Below are 23,387 nucleotides of genomic sequence, written 5' to 3'. Positions count from 1 at the left end.
CGGAACTTGCGAGCTCAGAGCTGTGGCTTCCAGGCATATACTTGTCCTCCGCGGTCGAGACCGAAAGCTTGGATCAAACCGCCGGCAATTCCATGGGCTTGGAGACCGAGAGCGATGATCTTGTCGTTGATGGCCACAGCTGCTTCTGCAGTTCTTCTCGCGAAACCACCCAAAGTCGATTGGGAGAGGATGCCTGAGAAATCAACGACACCAGAGAACTCGAATGAGGCTGCCCTTGCCCACGTTTTCGGAGGCACGGAAACTTTAGACATCGATCTCGTGTTCTTCGATCCACCGGCTTGCGCGATAAAGTGATATTGCGGATTAGCACCCGCCTCCGGCCTTTTCGAGATGAACATGCGCTCACCATATTTATTACCACCATCCTCTTGGATGACGAAGTAATCTCCATCAGAGGCACGGATCCATTCCAAACCATCAATGTCTTCAAAGGTTGCTTTGTCTTTACCGTCATACATCATCGTTTGGTTTCCACCATCTGCGCGCTTCCCCTTACCGCCTAAGTGGATACGAGCAGTAACGTCAGATTCTCCTTCGAGGAGCTCGTACGTCGCTGGGATGGAAGACGGCAAGGCACTACCCGTCAAACCGTCCAAGACTGTTTTGAGGGTCGGGGTAGAATAAATGCCGTAATAACCAGCAGTTGAACCTTGGACGAATGTACCAAACTTATCAAACCCAGGGTCTGGAGAGTTGTGCTCAGTCTTTGCACCATCTTCGTCTCTTCCCTTGGCGGTCCAAAATTTGTGCGTAGTAGACGCTGCGCCGTCAATAATCGGAGACTCTTGGAACTCCCACGCAAGGTCATGTTCAAAATCCTTGACGGTGCCATCCCATTGCCAGTTCGTGGAAGCCCACGTGCCTGACAAAGTAGGAGTAGATGCGTGGAGCGCATCTTTGTGGAACGCATCTCTGTCCGCAGTACTGGAGTCGACAGCAAAGCCATACACTTTCCCGTAAGCCAAACCGTTCTTTTCGAGGAACCCGCAAGAGCTGGTAGCAGCGCAATCAACACCCGCAGCGGTGTACCCCTTCAAACCGATGTACACTCTCGCAGGGACAACGTTTTGCGTGTAAACCCAGGCACTACCGTCGCTACGCGTCGGAGTGACAGCTGCCTTGCGAGCAACAAAAGTCGGTTTTACAACGTCATCACCAAAGTTGCCGTTGTATCCGGAGATAGATAAGCAGGCAAATCTGGAGTTGCCGCAATTCACTTCCACGACCTTTTCGTAGCCACCTTGACCAATGGCGCCGACGGCGTACGAAGTTTTGGTTTGAAGATCAACAGCGTGCATAGGCAAACCGACGTAGCCGTAGTCTCTCACTCTGCTGTCCTCACACTCGGCCCACTCTTCTGGAACGAGGTAAATATCGTCTTCAAAACCAATATTTTCACCCCATTGATGCTTCTCTTCCAAGTGGGAAGAGCAGAAGCTCATGAAGTTCCACGTCTGCGATGTCAATGAGTCCGCGTTGGTAGCATCAATTTGAACGTGAACACCACTCGCCGAAGTTTGCGAATAGTGCGGCTTGGAGTGAGGCGTGTTCGCGACAGTGGAACGCGCCTCGACTTGTTCACCCTTCAGGTTCACCACGGTTTCGATAATACTTCCAGCACCGCGAATCATCGGCGCGGCAGGTCCAGAATGCGTCATGAATTCCTTCATCTGGGCGATGTCGTAATCGACGTAGTAGGCCTTCGACCCGGTGAACTTAGCGGCACCATTGTTTACATCCATGGGGAAAGTGGGGAATTCCTCTCCAGCGTCCCCAAGGAAACCGTACGACTCGGATTGGGAAATGAAACGCATCGTAACATCATTCAATTTCATCGCACCCATACCATCCGGCACACCCGTGGGCATGTAACCCGTCGTTGCATCGTACTCGCCGATCGTATAGATTGGTTTCAAGTTCCCGTGGGGGAAATCAACGTCCCCGTCTTTGCCGTCTACGCGGTACTCCGCCTTGGAGCCGGCGTCGCTCGCTTCCGCCATTCTCGCCGTGTGCCAGCCGAGAGGCTTGAGTTGCTTCATGAACGCACTCTTCCTTCAAATCGAGAAAGAGAAAGAGAGAGAGAGAGAGAGACAGAGAGAGAGAGAGAGAGAGAGAGAGAGAGATCATCACATGTCAGCAATTTCACAGTCGTTCTTCTTGTTTTGTGCGTTCGACGTCATCAAAAGCAGCAAAAAGAATATTTTTTGCGATCGCAAAAAAAAAGAAAAACGACGGCCGAAAAAAGAATAATAGAAAAATAATGTGCGCACCTGTCCGCCGCGTTTGACATTTTCGGGTAGATGGAGTCGTAGTTATTGTGAATGGCTTCGAACGCTTCCGGGGATTGAAAATCGCTGATCGCGTGTTCCATTCGAGCGAGGTGGGCGTCGCGAGCGACGCCGGCGTTGGTAATGCCAGATAAAGAATCTGTGCCCAAGCATTCATTCGCCAAGAGAATGTTGGTATCGTCGTTGAGATTATTCACGAGTGCGACAGAGGCTGATGAATATTGATGATGATGATGATGATGATGATGAATAATGATGATGAGAGAAAAAGTGTGTCAGTGATGTGATCTGGTTCCGTCGTCGTCTAAATCGTCGTCGATGGCGTGCGCGTCAGCGCGCGCGCGCGCGCGACGAACACATCAAATCCCCTAACGAGAATTCAACGTCGAAGAATATTCCTCAAAAAAAAAACGAGACGTTTTCAAGTTAATAATACCTATCGACATCACGCCGGCGAAGGACGCCGCGGCGAACGCCAACGCGGCGTACGGCGATTGTTTCGGTTGCTCTTCGAGCGGGTATCCTTTCTCGGTGGACATTTTGTATTCGGAGGGTATATTTATAGAAGTCGGGAAAACAGTTAGAAACAGTTGGTGTCCAGTTTTGCACACTTATTAATAAGTTCTTCAGAATGACGTCGATTCCATTCTTTTTCGCGAGGAGTTTGAAGAAAAAAGAGGCAGAGTCCATATTTAGGGATTCTTCGTTCGGTGTTTTAAAGTCGTTCGTGAGGAACAGTTATCATAATTGGTTTCCAATCATCAGTTTTGCACGAAGGTGTTGTAGGTGTGTTCAAAACTTCTGTGAAAAAGTGACAAAATCTTTTTCAGTCAGAGAATTGCCAAAAAACCACTTTTTGTGCGCCGCCAGAGTTTTCTTTGTTTTACGACACGCTTTACCAACAACAACAACAACAACACTTTAGTACACTCGCGCGCGCGCTCTTAGCTGCCGCTCGAAAGCAAAAAGAGCGTTGGACGACGACGACGATGAAAGAGGAGCGCGATACTACCACTACGACGACGACGACGACGACGACGTGGGAGCAATTGGGACTGGACGAGCGGCTGATTCGTTCGTGCGTGTCCCGGAATTTGCTTCGGCCGACGCACGCGCAGATCCGGTCGATACCGCTGACGTTGAAAGGTTTGGACGTGTCGTGCAGAGCGCACACCGGGAGCGGGAAAACCTTGGCGTATTTATTGCCGAGTTTGCACAAGGTTTTCTTGCAAGAGAAGAAGAAGAAGACGAGCAGGGAGAAGACGACAAATCCGAGAGTGATTGTTTTGGTGCCGACGAGGGAGTTGGCGACGCAGGTGAGGAAAGAGTGTCAAGAGATTTTGAAACACTGCGGCGACGACGATGAAAAGAAATACCGCGTCGGGGAGTTACCGCAAGGTTCGAGCGCCTCCGCGGCGGTTCGAGAAGCGGCGAGGAACTGTCCGGACGTGTTGGTGTCTACGCCGGCGCGCGTGGCGCAATGTCTGAAGGATAAACTCTTCCCGCCGAAGAGCGTAAACGGCGACGGGTTAGAGATGATGGTTTTAGACGAGTGCGATTTGTTGTTATCGTTTGGCCACGAGAAAGATATCAAGTACATATTCGAGAGGTGTCGAGAAGGCGTGCAGACGGTGATGGTGAGCGCGACGACGACGAGCGAAGAGGTTGGGAATTTGAAGTCGTTGTTGTTATCGAAACCAGCCGAGGTGGATTGCGACGACGTGGAAGAGATGGAGCAGAAAGAAAGAGAAGAACGGGAGATGAGGAAGGAGCTGAAGAAGAAAAAGAAACCGCTAATCACCCACTTTGGTTTGGAGATTAAAAAAGGGAAGAACGACAAGTTGTTGTATTTAATGGCGCTGTTACGTCTAGGTTTGTGTAAGAAGAAGATTTTGATCTTCGTGAAGGATGCGGACGAAGCCGTGAGAGCGAGACTGTTTTTACATAAGTTTGGCGTTTTGTGCGTGGCTTTGCACTCGGAGTTACCGGCAAATTCGAGGGCGCACATATTAGAGGAGTTTAATCGCGGCGTGCACGACGTGTTGGTCGCCGCCGCGGAGGACGATAGCAGCAGTAATAGTAGTAACGATGGGAGTAACGCGAACGAAAAAGAAAACGCAAAAGAGGAAGAAGAGGAGGAAGAAGAACAACCAACGCGAAAATCTAAAAAAGAAAGGAAGAAGGAGAAAGAAAAAAGGAACCAGGCGGCGAAGAAAGATTCTGAATTTGGCGTTTCTCGCGGCGTTGACTTTAAGAAGGTACACACGGTGATTAATTTTGAGGTTCCGAAGACGTTCGAGGCGTATCAACACAGAGTCGGGCGAACGGGTAGAGCCGGCGCGACGGGCGTGGCGATTACTTTTTTCGGTCCATCGGACGAGGAAGCGTATCACGTCTTATTGAAGGGATACGCCGATGCAGCCGCAGTGGCGAAAGCGGCGGAAGCGAAGGAAGAGGACGATGACGAGGAAGAAGATGAACGAGAGGAAGAGGATGTCGACGACTTTTTGAAACCGTTCGAGCGCCTTCCGAAAGAAGCTACGGAAGCGTTACGATACAGAGCGGAAGATACTTTACGCTCGATTAGTAAAAGCGCGGTTAAAGACGCGCGTTTGCGTGAACTTCGCGTGGAACTCTTAAACTCCGAGCGTCTCGCGTCCCACTTTGAAGAAAATCCGGACGACTTAAATCTCTTGCGACACGATAGCTCCATTTCGAAAAGAGACGACGCAAACAAGCACTTGAGTCATCTTCCTGCGTATCTTCGCAACGCGAGTAAAAAGAAGAGGAAAAAGAACGCAATCAATGCGGTCGAAACGGAAGACGGGGACGAGGCAAAATGGGCTGCCATGCGGTTAGACGTGGACGTCGCCGAGTTTGGACAGAAGAAGAAACGCCGACGCAAAGATAAGAGAGAAGGAGGAAAGCAGAAAAAGACTCGAGAAGAAGTAGGCGCGAAAGTGAAAAGAAAAGCGGGCCGGAAGCGCTCGCGTTAATAATAATAATATGATGATGGTGTTGTTGTTGTGGTAGTAGTAATAGTTTGTTTATACAGCAACTCGTGATGATAGATAATGTAGAAATCAAGGCGTTATACCCCCGACTTCTTCACCTTTATTTGCGCCTTCTTTAAGCGCGTCTAAATATCGTACTCTAGTTCCAAAATCGTGGCTTTCCGCCGCATTTTTAATAAATTCGTGTTCGCCACCGAACGAGTGTCCGCTCCACATCTTCCGCGCTCCACCTTTCGAGTTGGTCACGTACACTTGACTCGCCGGGTCCTCCTCCGCTCTCCAATAGGAATACACCGTCGTCTTGGCGCAATAGTGTCTCGACAACATGACGTACGCCAGGAATCCTGAACTCCACTGTTTGCCTTCCGCACCTTTCATCTGCGAGAACAAATCGGTCGTTTCCTTCGTGACCGCATGTGGGATCGTCTTCCAATCGTTGTGAGCTTCCAAGAAATCAAACACTTCCGAAGCCGGTCTCCAAAACGGCACGTGCAGAAACTTGTGTTTGACTTTTTGGTTCAACTTTTTACCTTCCGTCGTGTTCAAGTTTTTCCTTAAATCTTTTAACGTGTGATCGACGACGTTGGAAAAGACGAAATCGGTTTTCGAACCGTAATCTCTCGGGTTGGCTAATTTGTTCGAATCGGATGGATTCTGGACTTCGATGTATTGCGCGTTCATTCTGGCGACACATTCGTGCGAGTCAATTTCTTTGCCGAGCGATGTTCCAACCATATCTGGCATCGGTAAAACCAACGCGCACGTTGAGCATTCGCATTTACCGGCGTAAATAGCAGAGGACGGGCACAGTTCTGCTTTCGGAGGCTGTTCTGGCGTCGTGTCCGCGGACGACGATGATTTCAAGTCGACGCCGCGTTTCTTGGCGTTGTATTCGAGTAGCTTTTGAAGCTTGGAAAACTCGGTGTCCGATAAGTCGCGTTTGGTCGAACCTCGGAGCAACGAAGTTTGACGCGGTGTTATTGTCGTCGTCGTCGTCGTAAGCGATTCCAACGGAGTAATTATTTCTCCTTGTTCTCCTTGTTGTTGTTGTTGTTCTTCTTCTTCTCCTTCTTCGGACGTCTTCTCGTTGGCCGTTTCAGATGGATCTACTTCTGCTGTCGCCGTCGCTTCTGGTTCTTGTTCCCCTTCTTTCACTTCTTCTTCCGGTATCGCGGTAAATTCATCCTCTAATGCCGCGCGTTCCATCTCTTTTTCGAACGCCAAAGCCATCTCCTCCAAAGAGCTTTTCTTTTCCTCGACGCTCTCCTCTGACTCGGCGGAGGCGTTGTTCTTCTCTTCTTCTTTCAACTCTTCCTCCAACTTTTGGTTCACGATCGTAGAAGACGCTTGCGGTAACGCCTTCTCTGCTTCATCGTTGTTACTTTCATCTCCTTCTTTCTCTTCATTTTCTTCAACGACCGGGTCTTCTCCGGTTAACATTCGCACCGCCGCGTTTCGTTCGTCCTCCGCTTCTCGCTCTTTTTCTTTCACTTCTTCTTCTTCTTTCACTTCTTTCACTTCTTCTTCTCCTTCTTCTTCCGCCCCCGTCGTGGCCGTCGCCACCGCCTCTTCTTCGCCCTCTCCGACATTCTCGTCGGCGGTAACTTCGTCTTCCAAGTACTCGTCCTCGTCTTGTACGTTCAAAGCGCGTTGCCGCTTCGCCTTTTCCAAGCGCTTGATCTTTCGCTGCACGTTCTCAATCGCCAGCGACGCTTGGATCATGTTCCTTTCCTTCGCACCCAACGCGGCGGTATCTAAATCCACGTCCGCGTAGCCCAGTTGTGCGAGTTGAGTCACACTTTCTTCTTCCGTGTTGGTCGTCGCGGAGAATTTCGCTCTCGACGCCGTGCTCGCGCCCGCTTCTTTCGAGCCGTACACGTTCAAAAGGACTCCTTTGTTGTTCGTACTGAACTTCGAGACACCGAGCGACGACGACTCCGACGACGACGCCGTCATCGCAACGAACGCGCAACAGATCAACAACGATACCGAAACGCCAATTGTTGCGAAAAGCGAAGATTTCATCCAAGAAGATCTCGTCGTCGTTTTCGTCGTCTTCAACGCGTCGAATTCGCGCACATCCTCATCAGCCGCGTGGTGGTGCTTCACGAGCAATCGTTCTCGCTCGTCGTGATTGTTTGCAAACGTCATCTCTCACTCTCTCACTCTCGCTCTTACTAAAGAACCGCCCCTTTTGCTGCGTGTTTCGCGCGTTCTCCTTTCGTCTTCTTCTTCTTCTTCTTCTCCTAATGATACTACGCGACAATCGCGCGCGCTGTTGAAGTGTCGCGCAATCGCTCAAAGTTTCGTTCTTTTTTCCCGAGAGACTCGAGAAAAGACCGCGGGGCTGCTCTGTTTGGGAAAAAAGAAATTCGAGAGAAAACTCGTGAGAAAGAAACGCTTCCGCGATAAAAGTGTGTCGTCGCGTACAAACGACGACTGAGATATAACACAAATGACGACGACGCGTAAGAAGAGTTCTGTGTCTTCCTACGGGACCGTCTCGAACGATGAGGAAGACGCGGATGATTTCGCGAATAACAGCGTGGACTTGGAATCGCAGAATCGATCGATGATTTTATCGTCGAGTGATACTTCGAATACGGGGAAGAAAATCGCACTGTTGGCGTTCAGCGCGGCAGCGGTGGGGTTTGCCGTCGTCGCGTCCTCTAAAACAAGAGGTGGACATGTCGCCAACATCGACCACCCTTCTTTTGCTCTTCCCATCGCGAACGAGGCGGAGTTAGGGGGAGGCGTGAGACGAGCGAAGCCGTTTGCCTCGCGTGGGTTTTCCCGGGGGGCCGCGTCCTCGGTGAAATCATCTTCACTGCCGAAAGTGAACGCCGGTTTTGCGAGAATGCAGGAGCGATTCGCGGAAGAACACCGCAGAGAAGAAACGGAAACGATTGGTGACGAAGAAGAATCCTTTTCGGCGGATGAAGCGCAATTGGCAGAAGCGCAACAAGAGGAAAAGAGACCGGCGAAAACGGCGGATCTCGGGGTCCCGATGGAATGTCAATCGTGCGCGCTCGTACTTCCGTCGCCGGATATGAACGGTCAGTCTTTTGGCAAAGAAATTGATTCGCACGATTGCGTCGCGAGAATCAACACGCACTACTTGGATGCCGCGGACGAGAAGAACGCGAAGTTTCGCGAAGATTTCGGGAGCAAGACCGATTTCGTGTTCGCCAACGTCGTTCCGCACACCTTGGACGAGTTGAACAGAGGCGATCACTCGATGATCGATAAGAACGTGAAGCATAAGATTTTGGTTTTGAGAGCGTTGGAGGAGAAAAAGACTGCACTGGGTTCGTCGACCGTCAGTGCGGAAATTCCGTACCAAGATCCGGGATCGGCCAAGCCGGAGGACGTGTATCGATTTTTGGACGCCAACCCAGGGTGGGTGGTCACGCCGGAAGTCATCTCCAACGAAGCGACAGAGTTGTTCAAGCCGTTATCTGGCGCCGAGAATAAGTTGTGGTCGTCTGGATTTCTCGCGTACACGACGTTGACGAGACACTTTTGCGCGTCGACTACGGTGTACGCTTTACCCGAGGACGCCGAAAACGACAACGCGTCGAGGACGAATTACTTTTCCACGTCTTTGTCCAATCAAAGACAAATGTGGGAAGGGCATTCATTCGGCTCGGAGCACGACTTGATGCGCGAAGAAGCCAAGATGGGCGATTACGGCGTGCAAGTGAAAACGGTCGTCGACCAACAAAAGTTGGCTTTGCGTAAAGAGCAAGAAGAGGCTCAAGCGGCCATCGCGAAGCAAGAAGCTGAAAACGAGGCTATGATTTCCGCGCAACAACTTGCCGCTAAGTCGGCGATCGAGGCCGCGCAAGAAGCCGCGGCGAAGACGTTGTTGTTGCAACAAAAAGAACAACACCAATCTGAAGAAATTGTCGAAGACGCCGTGGCGTTCAACGAAACGCCGCAACCAGAAGTCATCGAAGCCGGCGAAGAGGCGGCTTCGACTGGTTTTGAAGATGGAGTAATTGCGACTCCTGTTGTCGACCCGAACGCTGATTTGGTCGGCGATCAGTCCACGTGCACGGAGTCTTTTAAAGATCTCTTTTGCAACCCGGCGTTGCAGTGCGTCGGCGGCATCCCGTGCCCAGGCCAAGGGTGTTGCGACCGAACGTCGTGCAACCCGGCGGATTCGTGCATGCCAGGCGTGCCGATTCCGGGTATTGGCTGTTGCAAAGACGCCGAGGATTGGCGCCCGGAGTGGGGAGCGAGTCGAATTGATCGATCCAACCCGAACGCTTTGGTCAACGTCATCTTGGAAGACGGCACTCCGAAGTCCATCATGGTCTCCGAGTTGGACGATTACGTCAACGCGAGAGTTTTACAAATGACCAACCCGTCGCCGGTTGACGGCGTTGAGGGCGGCAGCGATATCGAAGGCGGCGAAGATGGTGACGACACCATCGTACCGGCAGCGAAGACGAAGATTGTTGTGAAGAAGTTGAAAAATCCAAAGGAGCAAAAGATGCTCTTCGAACTCGAAGAGGAGGCGGTGAAGACGAAGAAACATCACTCTTCCAAGCACGCGCAGCTTGGCATGGCGGCGCCGACGGAGGAAGAGCTCATGGCGGCGTTGGGTAAGCACCACCACCACACCGAAAAAGCCGGTGACGACAAGGCGGACGCGAAAACCAAGTCCGCAGACATGTTTGACATGTCCAAAGTCGAAACCGCGGTAGAGGCGACCTGGAAATCCGGAGCCGCGGGCGGGGCTGCCAACAACAACCAAGCTGCCAAAGGCAACAACTTCATGAAGGACGGCAAGTACGACCCACCGATGTTTTGTGACAACAGCGAAAATTGCTCCCCCGGTCAACGCTGGCCAGGCGTCGGATGCTGCACGCCAGATTCGTGCAATCCGGATCCATCTCCGAATTGCCAAGCTGGTACCCCGATGCCTGGCTTTGGGTGCTGCTCGGACAAGAGCACCTATCGATGGGACGACAAGGAAAATCGATTCAAGAAAATCGAGTACAAGGAAGTCACTCAGCAAGATTTACAATTTATGATGGCGACAAAGTCTTTGGATATCCCGGGCGTCGAAAAGCCGAAGGTTTCGTACGAATCCATCGTCGGTAAAGACGACATCGACTTGTCTAGCGCGAACGTGGAAGCGCCGGAAGACAAAGTCATCGCCGATTTCATCCAAGGTAAAACTACCGAGGAGGAAGCGGCCCCGGAAGACGCGGCCGAGGGTCAAGATGAGCAAGACGCGAACGCGAAAGCTGAAGTAACCAAGGAGTTCCAAGAGTTGATCGGCGACGAAGGTACCGTCGTAGTTGAAGAGAAGGAAGACGCTCCGGAAGCGGCATCCAAGCCGTTGTTTTGCAACCAGCAAACCGAAGGGTGCGTCGCCGGTGTCCCTATCCCAGGCATTCCGTGCTGCAATGCACCGGATATTTGCAACCCAGAACCGAAGGAAACCTGCGTCGCTGGTGTGCCGCTCGCGGGTATCCCTTGCTGCTTCCAGCGTCAGCCGCAAGCGCAAAACGTGGACGCGCAAAAAGACTCGGCTTTGGCGAAATCGCTCGCTTCTTCTTCCAAGGAAACGTGCAACCCGGACCCGAAGTGCACGCCAGGCGTCCCGATCCCGGGCGTCGGTTGCTGCAAAAACGGCTGGGGCAGAGTCGATGGCGACTCCGTCGAAAAGTTGAACAAGTCCACGACTGAGAAGGAGGAAATCTTGAAAGATTCCGTGGAAGCTTTGGTCCTCAAAGAACGCATCCGCGAGGAGTTACAACGCAAGGATCAACTCGTAAACCACAAAGAGGACGACGAGAAGAACGCCGCCAACACGAAGAAACAACAACAAAAGAAAATTGAAGCGCAAGCGAAGAAAATGGCCACGAAGGAGGACGACGCGCCGATCGAAGACGTGCCGGTCGAAGACGCGGCGACTGAAGAAGAACGAGAAGGTCAAGATAAATCCACATCCACGACCAAAGTAGCCGAAGACGCCGAAACGAAAGCCAAAAAGTCCTCCTCCAAAAAGCATAACAACAAAGCCAGCGGGAAGCCTGAAGTTTGGGACAGCGACTATTAAATGGACAATTAAAGACTTAAACAACACACAACTTGTAATATTTATATTTTAAAGAGAATTTTATCATTTCCTCATTAGTGCGCACGCTTTTGGTCGATAGAAATAACACGAAGCGTCGTACGAACGGAGAAGAGAGACGGACGACCGGTAAAGAAGAGTCATGCGTGTTATTCGTTTTTCTGTCGCTTTTCAACACCAACAACACCTTTCGTTATCGTCGTCGTCTGTTAAGAAGAATCATCGTCATCGGATAACGAACAACAACAAGAACAACAACAACGAGAGGAGGAGGAGGAGGAGGAGGAGGACGACGAAAGGGTTTTGGTCTTTGTTTTCGTTCAACGACAACGGCGACAGAACGAATGAAGACAGAATAGATTTTGAGGAGGAAAAGAGGACGAGAGTAAACAACGTAATTGGAAACCGTTGTTGGCATTCATCTCGTCGCCGAATTGAATCGAATCGGGAATTAGGAAAAGAAGAAGAAGAAGAAGAAGAAGAAGAACAATCACATCTCGCGCTAAGAACGACGTTGGCGATCGCGACGACGAGTTTTTTATCGTGGCAGTTGTTGTTGTTTTTTCTTCAAAGCGCGCTGTTGCCCGCGCGTGCCAACGCGACCACCAATACTAGCAAGAACAACAACAACTCGTCCACTACGTTTCGGATTTTGAAAGGGACGACGAATAAAAAATCGAGAGCAAAGCGGAACAGTTTCGTGCGACAAGCGGCGGAATCGGTCGGACCGTGCGTGGTACGGGTGGACGCGTTGATGCCTTCGCCTTCTTCATCGCAGAAGGAACAACAACAACAACAAAAAGAACAACAACAACAGCGGGAAGATGAAGGTCCGTCGCCGAAGAAGAAGAACGAGGACGAGGACGAAGCCCCGAAACGGAAGAAGAATAACAGAAACGAGAACGGCAACGATACTCGTTACGACGAGTGGCATGCGGGCGGGGGTTGTGGTTTAGTTTTGGACGCGACTTTAGGGCGAGTGGTGACCAACGCGCACGTCGTCGGAGACGCGCAGAAAGTCAGAGTGACGTTCACTGATGGTCGAACGTACATCGCGGACGTGAAAGGCGTAGATCAAACTGCTGATATCGCGCTTTTGAAGTTGAATTTGAGAGCTTCGCACGTGTTGCCGAGTTGCGATATTGGGAATTCAGACGAAGTTGACGTCGGGGATTGGGCGGTCGCCGTAGGCAATCCTTTTGGTCTGGACAATTCGGTTGCTTTAGGAATAATATCAAACTTAGCGAGAACGTCCACGGAGTTGGGCATACCCGAACGACGAAGCGTGGAATTCTTCCAAACAGATTGTGCGATAAACCCAGGTAATAGCGGTGGCCCGTTAGTGAACGAGTTTTCCGAGGTTATCGCCATCAACGCGGCTATACGACAAGATGCCGATGGTATTGGATTCGCGATTCCAATCAACACCGTTCGTCGAGTCGCAGAGGCGCTCTCGAGAGGCGAGATAATCGCGCGGCCGTACCTGGGAATAGAAATGGCCACGTTATTGGAGGGCGGAACATCCTCATCCCCGGCGTCATCCATGCAGGCGTCATCAGGAGACAACAACGCCAATGCCACCGATAATACAACGAAAAACCCGCCTCGCGAAGGCGCGCTCATCGTCAAGGTCTCCGATGCCTCCCCAGCTCACCTCGCGGGCGTTCGCATCGGTGATGTTATCATTGATTGTAACGGCGAAGCCATCGTCGACGCGAACCAAGTCCGAAGAATTGTTCTCGAAGCTGACCCAGGGAAAGTTTTATCCATCGTCGTTTGGAGAGTGGATACGTTCACTTTGGAAACGTTAGACGTCGTCGTCGGCGACGCGAGTTTGGGACGCGTTTCGACCGCGAAGAGTGCCAACAGTAATTACAATAACAACGTCCACAGCAATAACAACAACAACAAAGGAAAAGACTTGGTCATCGCGCCGCCCGGGATGGGCGGTATTCAGCGCCGAGCGTGATACGCTAGATATACGATAAATAGAGATGCTTCGAAATGTAATTAAACGCCGCGATTTAGAATAATAATTAGCACACCATCATCATCATCAGTAGCAGCAAACGTGGCGAAAATCCTCCGTCCGTCCTCTCCGCGTTCTCTTTCTGATGACCATCGTCTGGCGGACGAGAAAAGCCACACGCGAAACATTTTTTGAGCACAAACTTGGCAGATTTCTTCACTTTGGTCTGTACCTTTACACAGAGAGTCGCAGAGTAGTAATAGTAGTACAGTCGTTCACACGTTAACGCGCGACTTTTGCAGCGAGAGAGAGAGGGAGAATTCGTTTTAACTGATTATTCGCTTTCAGAGATATATTTATACGGATACTAAAAGAGAGATCTCGTCATCGTTCGTTAGACGGAAAACACTCTCCTCGCGATCTCATCATCATCGAATAAGAGAAGAAGAAGAAGAAGAAGAAGAAGAATACATACTCAAACCGCGCTTTTTGACGAGAAAGCTTCGCGCGCAAAGAGAGCTACACAACGTGCGCTGCTCTAAGAGAGAGAGTTAAAGAGAATACATTTAGACAAAACAGAAGAAAGAAATACGAATGGCTTACGACAGTGCCATCACGGTGTTCTCCCCGGACGGCCATTTGTTCCAAGTGGAGTACGCCATGGAGGCGGTCCGGAAAGGCACTTTGGCAGTCGCCGTTCGAGGCACGGACGTGGTCGTCATCGGCGTGGAGAAGAAAATGGTCGCGAAGTTACAAGATCCACGAACGATGCGGAAGATTCAAATGATTGATGATCACGTCGCGGTGGCGTTCGCCGGGTTAACCGCGGACGCGAGGGTGCTCATCAACCGAGCGCGAGTGGAAGCGCAGTCGCACAGGTTAACTTTGGAAGACTCGGCGAGCGTGGAGCACATGGCGAGATATATCGGTGGGGTGCAGCAAAAGTACACGCAAAGTGGTGGCGTTCGGCCGTTTGGTTTGTCGACGTTGATTTGCGGTTTCTCTCCGGAAGGGAACGCGGAATTGTGGCACACCGATCCGAGCGGCACGTACACGGCGTGGAAAGCGAACGCCATCGGTCGATCGAGCAAACCAGTAAGAGAGTGGTTGGAAAAGAACTACGAGGAGAAAAGTGGCGACGAGTGCGTCGAGTTATGCGTCAAAGCGCTTCTGGAGGTGTGCGAACCGGGATCGAAACACGTAGAAATTGCCGTCGTGAGGAAAGGCCTGGACGGCGCGGACACGTTGGACGAAACCGTCGTCGACGCGGTGATTAAGAAAATTGAAGACGAAAAAGCAGCCGCGGAGGAGGCGAAGAAGCGACGAGCGCAGGCCGCGGAAGAGGCGGCCAGAGCCGCGCAGGGGTAAAATAATAAAGTCTTTTTTTTCCGCGGTACTTAGAGAGAGAGAGTGAGAGAGAGAGAGAGAGAGAGAGATGTTTTTTAGTTCTTTTGATGAATTTATACGAGTAAAGTACGTCACAAAAGCAAACACATTCGTTCTCATCATCATCATCATTAAAGTTTTCATCAAAGAAGAAGAAGACAAAAGCGAGTTTCAGTAAAACCCTCACATCTGCGACCGATCCTCTCTCGCCTTCTCGTCGTCGTCGTCGTCGTCGCAAAAATGTCGTCTTCCTCTTTGTCGTCCTTCTTCTTCTTTTTCCGAGGAGGAGGAGGAGGAGGAGGACCGAACAACAAAAACATCTTCAAAAACTCGACGACGGGAGGAAGGTCTTCTTTTAATAACAGCAGGAGCTTTGGGAAGACGATTTCGACGACGCGAGTAGGACGAGGACGCCTGCATTTTTCATCTTCTTCTTCCGGGTCTTCGAGTGGTGGTTTTGGTGGTGATGCAAAAATACCAACCTTTCTCGCCGGGGCGACGTTAGGCGCCTTCATAGGTGGCTTCGCCTCCTTGTTCGTCTCCGAGTTGCACCAGGTGGACGACTATTTAGAGCACGCGAACGATTCCGATTTCGACGGCACGTCCGCGTCCTCGATGATATTAGGAGAGAAACGAGACGAGGCGAGCAGCGGGTCGTCGTTGAAGCGACACCCGTGCGCGAGGTACGGGTTTCCTCGAGACGTGACGGAAAGTATCGGCGCGAGGTTGTTTGGGAACGCGTTCGTCGCGCAGTATGACGGGAGGACGAGGAATCCCAGATGGACGTTAGAGGTCATGGATAGGGAGAGTTTGATGTATCCGGACGAGATAGGTGATTTCGGCAGTAGCGCGGCTTCGAGGAAGAAATCTCCGTCGTTTTCAGAAGATGAAGGCGTGCCGAAGACGTTTCGGGCGAAACTGAACGATTTTCGAAACTCTGGGTTCGATCGCGGGCATTTAGCCGCGGCGGGGAACTTTGTGAGGAAACAGGAGGAGAAGGACGCGACGTTTACTTTAGCCAATGTCAGTCCGCAAGTCGGAAACGGGTTTAATCGAGACTACTGGGCCAGGTTTGAAAGTTTTATTCGTAATTGGACGAGAGAGGAGAAACATAGGAAAGCGAAGGTGTTCGTAGTGACTGGGCCGTTATTTTTACCGACGCCGGTGGTAGAACAACAAAAACAAGAACAACAACACGGGGTAGAAGAAGTCGTAAACAGTAGGAGCACTGCGTCTGCTTTGGAACCGCAGACGATGCAACAATCGAAAATGGCCATCGCGTTGGACGACGCCTCGCTTCAACAACAGCAGAACCACCAGGAAAAGAATACCGCAACAAACGATACGAAAGAGAACCACGAGCATTCGGTAACGAATGCAATCGTTGCCTCTCAGCAGCCTTCTTCGAATACTATCCAGCAGAAACAGCAGCAGCAGCAAAATAAAGTTCGTCCGATTGATCCTGACGAAGAGAAGCGCAAAAAAGCTGTCAAATGGGAGATGCGATATCCTTTAATTGGCGAAGCACCGGAACTCGTCGCCGTCCCGACGCACTTTTTCAAAGTTATCCTCGTCGATGAACACGCGAACGATCCAGAAAAAGACGTCACTCTTCTTGGAGATGTTGTTGATTACAACGCGCCTCCCAAATCCGCAAAAGTTGCCGCGTTTGTGTTACCAAACGCGTACATCGATCCTAACACGCCGTTATCGAACTTTGCGGTTCCATTGGAAAGTTTAGAAGCAGTGTCTGGTTTAACATTCTTCCCCAAAGCAACCAACGATTTACAAACGAGAGATGATATTGACCGTTCGGAAAGACAGTTTTTACAAGGACGACTAGGAGACGCGTTGAAGCAAAACAGCAACAACAACAACAAGAATACTACAAAACGCTTAGGAGGACTATCGGACGAAGAACACATCAAGATTTTGCTCACGGATTCAACATCGAGTAAAGAGAGACGTGAGTCAGGGTTTAGGGAATCTAGAGAAAGAGCAGGACCTCTCGGGAAGAAACAACCAGAGAAAGCGACACACCTGTGCGACGAGGGCATCGGATGCGTTTTGCCGCCTCCCTGGTCACCCTCCGCTGAAGTAAAGAAATGAAAATGTTAGTAGATATGATTAGCACGCGCAGTGATAACTAATGTAATGTATACACATAGCAACGCAATTAGTAAAAGAAGGAGAAGATGAATAAAGTGTTTTATTGAATGAATTACTGACAGTTTTTGTTTGTTTGTTTGTTCAAAAGTAAAATGATGCACATAAAAAAAATACCCGAGTTTATCGCTCTAAATAGAATCATAAATAAGTTTCAAAATATCTCGTTTTATTAGTGTATCTTGGGCGCGTATTATGTATCACCGGCTTATTCTTCATCTCCAATCATCAAAATATTGACGATTACCACATCTCGCCTTCCGGAAACGTGTCTAAGAACAACAACTCGTCGTACGTGGCCAAAGTCCAGTGCTCGGCCGGAACCTTGGCTTCGAAGTCGTCGCAAACCTTACGGACATCCGCCATGGTTTCCAAACGCAAGGATCTCGCCATTTGGGCTTGTTTCGTTTCGTTTTCTTCGCCGTGAATCTTCTTCAACGCGGATTTGATTTGCTTGATGCCGTCGTTCAACTTGTTCGGGTTGCCGACGTCCGCCTTCTTCACGGACGGAATGACGTGTTTGTTGATCATGTCAATCATCGTCAACGCTTCCATCTCGACGACACCGGTGTAGTACGTCAATAAGACGGACTTTCTCGCTTGCAATTCTCTTTCAGAGAAGACGCCAATGCTCGAGAACATGGCGACGTTCTTTTCGGAGTCCAATTGGTCGATGGCGTCGACGCCAGAGTCGATTCTCCACACGCCTCTCTTGACGGCATCATCCGGCCAGTTCGGATCGTAACCGTTACCGTTGAAGATGCACTTTTCGTGTTGCTTCAAAAGGTCCGCGGCAATGTCGAGCGGCTTTTCGCCGCCTTCGATGCGGTCGGCGACAATCTTGAACGCTTCCGCAGCCATGGAGTCCAAGCACGTGTTGATCAAAGAAACGTTTTGAGTGGAACCGGCGGCTCTGAACTCAAATCTCGCGCCACCGTACGGGAACGGCGAAGTTCTGTTACGATCTTCCGCCGGTACGGTGATATCTGGGACGTTCGCGGCGCCAAAAGACAGCGATTTCTTTTCCGGAGAGTACTCGGACATCTTACCGTTCTTGATTTGTTCCAAGTATTCCGTCAAGGACGAGCCCAAGTACGTGGACATAACCGCCGGCGGCGCTTCCATAGCACCCAATCGGAAATCGTTACCCGGGGAAGCAATGGACAAACGCATTAAGTCGCCGTGTTTGTCGATGGCAGAAACCAAAGCAGCCATGATGACCGGGAAGATTTCCGCGTTGCCAGACGCCTTGTTCAACTGTTTCGGGTTGAGCAAGTTGACGCCAGTGGACGTACCGATAGACCAGTTATTGTGCTTACCGGAACCGTTGATACCCGCGAATGGCTTTTCGTGCAACAAGGCCGCCATGCCGTTCTCCGAGGCGACTTCTTCGATAATTTGCATGACCATCAAGTTTTGGTCGATTTGGTTGATGACGTTGCCAAACATCGGCGCAAACTCGTACTGGTTCGGCGCGACTTCTCGGTGACGCGTCTTCAACAGAATACCAATTTTGTAGCATTCGGCTTGGATTTGCTTCATGGTTTCGAAAGCACCAGTCGCGCGAGAGATCGGGGCCATGTAATGGTCCGACAATTCTTGGCCTCTCGCGGCGTCTTTGCCCATAACCGTTCTCCCGGTGAACTGTAAATCCGGGCGGTTATAGAATGCCGATCTCGTCGTCAAGAAAATCTCTTGCTCCAAACCAATGTTGTTGATCAAATCGCCTTCCGGGTTGTAGCCCATCAACTTCAACAATCTCTTACCTTGGCTGGACATCGCCTCCGTGGCTCTGTGCATAGGCGTCTTTTCGTCCAAAGCGTCGCCGTTGTACGAGACAAAGCAGGACGGAATGTACATGGTGTCTTCGCGAATGAAGATCGGGGACAACGGGTCCAAGGACAAATAGCCACCCGCGGTGTGCGTGGCTCTCAACCCGCCGTTCGGGTAGGAGGAACCATCAGTTTCACCTTGCAACAAGTTTTCGTGCGAAAACGACGGGTACGGAACTCCGTCCGCGTCAAAGTCAAACATAGCCATTTGCAAGCAACCAGCGTTACCGTGACGAACGCCAGCGCTCGCCATCGGTTGGAACCAGTGCGAATATTGCTTCGCGCCGTTATCCGTGGCCCAAGAGAGCAACGCCGCGGCGACGGCTTTCGCCTTGGCCTCGTTCTTCGGCCAGGACAAATCCTTCAACAAAGACGCATCGTACCCTTGTTCTTTCAAGTACTTGTCCGCGACCGCACCTTTAAACGAGCAAGAACCGTAGCCTTCCAACGTGGCCGGACCAGCGGAGGAGGACAACATCGCCTTCGTCGTCGTCGTCGCCTTGCGACGACTGGTGACAACCTTCTTAGAAGAAGAAGACTTGTTGAATTGCGATGACTTTAAAAAAGTCGATTGTTGAATAGCCTGTTGTTTAGTATTGATACGGAGGATAAAGGAGCATTTAAAAAGAGAGAAAGAAAAAAAGAACACCGCGTCAGTCAACGACAGATATATCGCCTTTCGAGCGCTACTCTTCGCTTTCGAAAGGAGCGATTTTTACGCGACGCGCGCAGATCGAGAGAGAGAGAGAAAACAGCCGATCGAATTGTGTTAAAAATGTCCATCGTGATAATCGCCCTAAATTTTAGCCGATCATCTTAGTAAAAAAAACGCCGCCAGCACGCGACGAGAGATGGACGACGACGTCCAAAAACAACACACACGCAAACGTTCTTTGCGCGCACCTGCATGATGTGAGAAGCTCTTTTGTGCGACTAAAAAGAAATATATATAAGAATAAGGAATCTCCGATGCACTAATTCGCAACGAGAGAAGAAAAAGCGAAAAAAAAAGTTCGGAAGAGAAAAGCCCGCGAAAAAGAGTAAAATATCTCCCGAAGGGACAGACGTGGCAGCTTTGCGGAAAAGTCTTTCGTAAAAAAAAGACGAGACTTGGAAAAGAAGCAAGAAAAAGGTTTCGCTCACACATTCGCTTTTTCGCATCTATTTAAAAACGCGACTTTGGAACGAAAATGAAAAAAATGTCTCTCGAGACGCTGGCCCTGCCCCCCTCGAAACACAACAAGGGGAGCTGTTCTGTTGTTTCCCCTACAGTTTTGAACCATCATCATCATCATCATCATCATCATCATTTGACGCGAAGAGGAGGGAGAGAACGAGAAGAGGCGATACGATGGCGAGATAAGAAGAGAGAGAGAGAAGTAGCTGCGTTTTCGTTCTGCGTTTGTGCGCGCGCTCTCTTTTGTCTCGTCTCTCTCCAATCATCTCGCGATGTTGCAACAGCGCCGAGGAGGCGCAGCACCGAGGAAACGAAGACACGGAGTCGTTCGGAAATTCGTGATGTGTCTCGTCTTCGTCGCCGCCGTGCGTTTGTGCGTGATGTTGCACCAAGCCGCGAGCAAAGCGGAATCATCGTTACGAGGACTCGGAGGAGAGGAGGAGAAGGAGGAGGAGTCGACGACGATGATGCCGACGACGACGAAAAAAACGCCTCCGCCTCTGTCGCAAAAGCAGAAAGAGGTGCAGTGGGCGTACGAGAAACGCAAAGCGGCGAGAGAGAACAGAAAGAAAGGCCAAGAGAAGGAGTACGCGAAGGAGAACGAGTCGATGAAAAGTATGAGCCAAGCGCGGCGGGCGAGATTGAAGACGCACGGAGAAAGAGACGGCGGCGGAGAAGGCGAGGACGAGGACGACGAGGACGACGAGGACGGAAGAGGCAGAGGAGGAGAAGGGAGAGAGGAAGAGGACGACGGCGAAGGAGAAGAGGACGGAGAGTACGAGGATGGCGAAAATGGGAGTAGTCGAGGGAGTAAGAAAAACGAAAACTGGGCCGAAGATAGCGAGAATCCCGAGGACGCGTCGGTGGAAACGTTCGAGCCGACGCCGTCAAAAGGTGGAAGTTTTGATTTCTCGCGAACAAAGTTCGCGTTTGGAGGTCCAAAGTGCGAAAGTTGGAACGTGGAAGATGGTGATGGCCCGCAGGTGAAGATCAAACGCGCGGTGTGGATTCAAACGCACGGGAACAACACGGCGGCGCAGTTGAAAGCGGCGGAGTTGAATAAGAAAACCGGTCAGAGAGAAAACGCGGCAGATAAGGTGTACAAATCGTTGCGGTATCATCACGCGCCATCTTTGGCACGGTTGCCTAACGGCGGGTTCGTAGCGATGTGGCACGCTTCTCCGGAGGTCGAGGGCGAACGGTCGCAACACATTCGCGTTTCGACTTCGGACCACAACGGCAAGTCGTGGTCAAACTCGTTCAAATTGAAAGTGCCGAGACGACGGGCGCAGTGGAACCCAGTCGTGCACATCGATTCGAGTGGAAGAGTTTACGTTTTTTACAGCGAATCCGAGGGTGATTGCATAAAGCCAACGAAACCGCCACAATGGCCGCCCGGTGGGTCGATCAAGATGACGTACACGGAAGATTTGAAAATCACGGAGGATTCGAAATGGTCCACGCCGAAAACAATTTATAGCTTAGACGAGGATAAAACTATACCAAAAATGGTTTCGAATAACTTAGTCGTGTTAGACGACGGGAAAACCTGGGCGTTACCGATATGGCGAGAGCACGCCGGGATGGCGACGTACGCGTGGCCGACGAGGTTAGCGCATTGTCGCGTGCGAAACAATCGTCACGGGCAAAAGTGGACAAACACGGCGGAACATTCGGCAGGGTTACTCGTCAGTGAAGATTATGGTGAAACGTGGACGGCGAGAGGGTATTTAGAACCCGCGCCGTACCCAGACGACGATTCGAGCGGTGGAGGAGGATGGTCGGTGGGTCAGAAAACGACCGATTTAATGGACGGCAGTTTGTTCCAAAGCGCGGACGCGAAGACGCTTTCGATGTATTTCAAGACAACCGCTGGGGCTATTTACGGTTCAAACTCGGCTGACGACGGGAAAACGTGGTCCGAACCTTCATCCATAGGCATCGATGCTCCGGAATCGAAAACGCTCGTCCAGAGACTCTATTTCGATGGCGATCAGAAAGGACCGCTTTTGATGGCGTACAACGCGCACAAACGATCAACCATCACAAACGCTGTCGGGAAAGAGGTTCGTTTACCAATCAAGTGCATCACGAACATGCTGTTGGCAATTTCTCCGGACGATGGGAAAACGTGGGTGAAAGTAGGTGCCGTTCGAGGTACGACTACGGCGCCGGGACTCCGATTTCACTCGCCGAGCGTCGTTCAGAGCGGATGTAAACTCTTCGTAGCGTACTCGAAACTCTACGCGAGAGGCTACCAATTTAGCGAGAACGATAAAGATTTAGGCATTCGACTGGTGCACATAAGCATGTAGCAGTAGGCAGAGATAGTATGAAGTAGGAAAAGTAGTATACAGTATCACACGCGGTCTATTATTCTTTAAGCAACAACTCTTTTGAAAAGGAGTATCGAGCCGTCTTCTAAACTCGACACTCTCGTTTCTTCGTCCAAGTATGAAATCTTCATCTCCACCGTCGGTGGTGGCGTCCCGCCTCCTACGATATTTTCAAAAACCTCTCCGACTGGAACCACGGTGTTATTTAAAAAATTCAACGCCGGAATCACCTCCGTATCGTCCTGTCGAATCGTCGTGCTCTCCATCACGCAATATAATTTGTCGTTCGCCTCTTCCCCGCCGCCGCCGATGATATTCGCTTTCGAGATGACAGAACCAAACCCGCTAAAAATTGGCGCGAATCCAACGAACGGGATCCCGACACTCGCTTTGACGATGCAATCGCTCGTTAATGTCATATCATTGGTATCAATGTCTTGAATCACTCTCCCGACGCCGCCGCCAAACAACGAAGTCTGATGCGCGTGCGCGTCGTAAAACAAATTCGCATTCTCATTCAACGCCTTTCCGAGTTGCCAAAAGAAAGGTGAAGCTCTGAACGCGTACGTATCCGTGTACACCAATTCCCACCGGCCGTTGATTAATTCGCTTCGTGCCGGCATCGGTGTTGGATTCAATCTGTTCAACTCTGATATTTTCTTTTGCATTTTTTCTTTTTCGTCCGCGGAAGCTTCGGCGCCGCGACTGGTGGTCGCCGCTAACGCGTATATGTTCGATTTCAATTGAAGTATTTGCGCGTCGAATAGCGGTGGTTGTCGCTGCGTCGTCGTCCTCGTCGCTCTCGTCGTCGTCGCTTGATTGTTGTCCTCCTCTTCTCCATTTTTTGAAGCGTCGTCGTCATCGTTTTTGTTGGTCGACGCGCGAACGACCGCACGTTGTTGCTTCCATTTAAGTCGCGATTGGCGGTTCGAACTGGCAGTAACAGATGAGAACGATGAAAATTTGATGGTATTTGACATGATTTTTCTCCACTTTTAAAATGTGTGTGTGTGTGTGTTGCGCGCGTGTGTTTCTCTGTCGTAAATTCTGTGCACTAATCCATATCCAATCTCTGAAAAGCGTACGAGTTGAAGTCAAACAACG

The 23,387-nt window shown here is 50.7% G+C and overlaps 10 protein-coding genes across 10 annotated transcripts; 6 read left to right on the top strand and 4 right to left on the bottom strand.

The window, feature by feature from the left end:
• Positions 1-14: 14 nt before the first annotated feature.
• Bathy01g02860 (unnamed protein product) lies at positions 15-2,848 on the bottom strand (the record flags this gene model as incomplete). The annotated part of the gene is made up of 3 exons (XM_007515741.1): positions 15-2,073; positions 2,292-2,520; positions 2,746-2,848. 3 exons carry the CDS (start codon positions 2,846-2,848, stop codon positions 15-17), a joined length of 2,391 nt encoding a protein of 796 aa, XP_007515803.1.
• Positions 2,849-3,298: 450 nt separating this feature from the next.
• Positions 3,299-5,305, top strand: Bathy01g02850 (predicted protein; the record flags this gene model as incomplete). Its single annotated transcript, XM_007515751.1, has 1 exon — positions 3,299-5,305. One exon carries the CDS (start codon positions 3,299-3,301, stop codon positions 5,303-5,305), a length of 2,007 nt encoding a protein of 668 aa, XP_007515813.1.
• Positions 5,306-5,392: 87 nt separating this feature from the next.
• Positions 5,393-7,474, bottom strand: Bathy01g02840 (unknown protein; the record flags this gene model as incomplete). Its single annotated transcript, XM_007515507.1, has 1 exon — positions 5,393-7,474. The coding sequence occupies one exon, from the start codon at positions 7,472-7,474 to the stop codon at positions 5,393-5,395; it is 2,082 nt and encodes a 693-aa protein (XP_007515569.1).
• Positions 7,475-7,778: 304 nt separating this feature from the next.
• Bathy01g02830 (unknown protein) lies at positions 7,779-11,399 on the top strand (the record flags this gene model as incomplete). Its single annotated transcript, XM_007515712.1, has 1 exon — positions 7,779-11,399. The coding sequence occupies one exon, from the start codon at positions 7,779-7,781 to the stop codon at positions 11,397-11,399; it is 3,621 nt and encodes a 1,206-aa protein (XP_007515774.1).
• A 160-nt stretch (positions 11,400-11,559) lies between these two features.
• Bathy01g02820 (2-alkenal reductase) lies at positions 11,560-13,386 on the top strand (the record flags this gene model as incomplete). Its single annotated transcript, XM_007515196.1, has 1 exon — positions 11,560-13,386. One exon carries the CDS (start codon positions 11,560-11,562, stop codon positions 13,384-13,386), a length of 1,827 nt encoding a protein of 608 aa, XP_007515258.1.
• Positions 13,387-13,980: 594 nt separating this feature from the next.
• Positions 13,981-14,754, top strand: Bathy01g02810 (Proteasome subunit alpha type-7; the record flags this gene model as incomplete). Its single annotated transcript, XM_007515664.1, has 1 exon — positions 13,981-14,754. The coding sequence occupies one exon, from the start codon at positions 13,981-13,983 to the stop codon at positions 14,752-14,754; it is 774 nt and encodes a 257-aa protein (XP_007515726.1).
• Positions 14,755-15,012: 258 nt separating this feature from the next.
• Positions 15,013-16,881, top strand: Bathy01g02800 (mitochondrial nuclease; the record flags this gene model as incomplete). Its single annotated transcript, XM_007515675.1, has 1 exon — positions 15,013-16,881. The coding sequence occupies one exon, from the start codon at positions 15,013-15,015 to the stop codon at positions 16,879-16,881; it is 1,869 nt and encodes a 622-aa protein (XP_007515737.1).
• Positions 16,882-17,181: 300 nt separating this feature from the next.
• On the bottom strand, positions 17,182-19,679 carry Bathy01g02790 (glutamine synthetase catalytic region; the record flags this gene model as incomplete). Its single annotated transcript, XM_007515197.1, has 2 exons — positions 17,182-19,353; positions 19,674-19,679. 2 exons carry the CDS (start codon positions 19,677-19,679, stop codon positions 17,182-17,184), a joined length of 2,178 nt encoding a protein of 725 aa, XP_007515259.1.
• Positions 19,680-20,219: 540 nt separating this feature from the next.
• On the top strand, positions 20,220-22,262 carry Bathy01g02780 (unknown protein; the record flags this gene model as incomplete). Its single annotated transcript, XM_007515724.1, has 1 exon — positions 20,220-22,262. The coding sequence occupies one exon, from the start codon at positions 20,220-20,222 to the stop codon at positions 22,260-22,262; it is 2,043 nt and encodes a 680-aa protein (XP_007515786.1).
• Positions 22,263-22,327: 65 nt separating this feature from the next.
• Bathy01g02770 (predicted protein) lies at positions 22,328-23,263 on the bottom strand (the record flags this gene model as incomplete). Its single annotated transcript, XM_007515153.1, has 1 exon — positions 22,328-23,263. The coding sequence occupies one exon, from the start codon at positions 23,261-23,263 to the stop codon at positions 22,328-22,330; it is 936 nt and encodes a 311-aa protein (XP_007515215.1).
• Between the last annotated feature and the right edge of the window lie 124 nt (positions 23,264-23,387).

This window comes from Bathycoccus prasinos (assembly GCF_002220235.1).
Source record: "Bathycoccus prasinos genomic : Chromosome_1".
Classification (NCBI taxonomy): Eukaryota; Viridiplantae; Chlorophyta; class Mamiellophyceae; order Mamiellales; family Bathycoccaceae; genus Bathycoccus; species Bathycoccus prasinos.
Note: the sequence above shows the minus strand (reverse complement) of the source record. Positions and strands in the feature narration are given on the sequence as shown.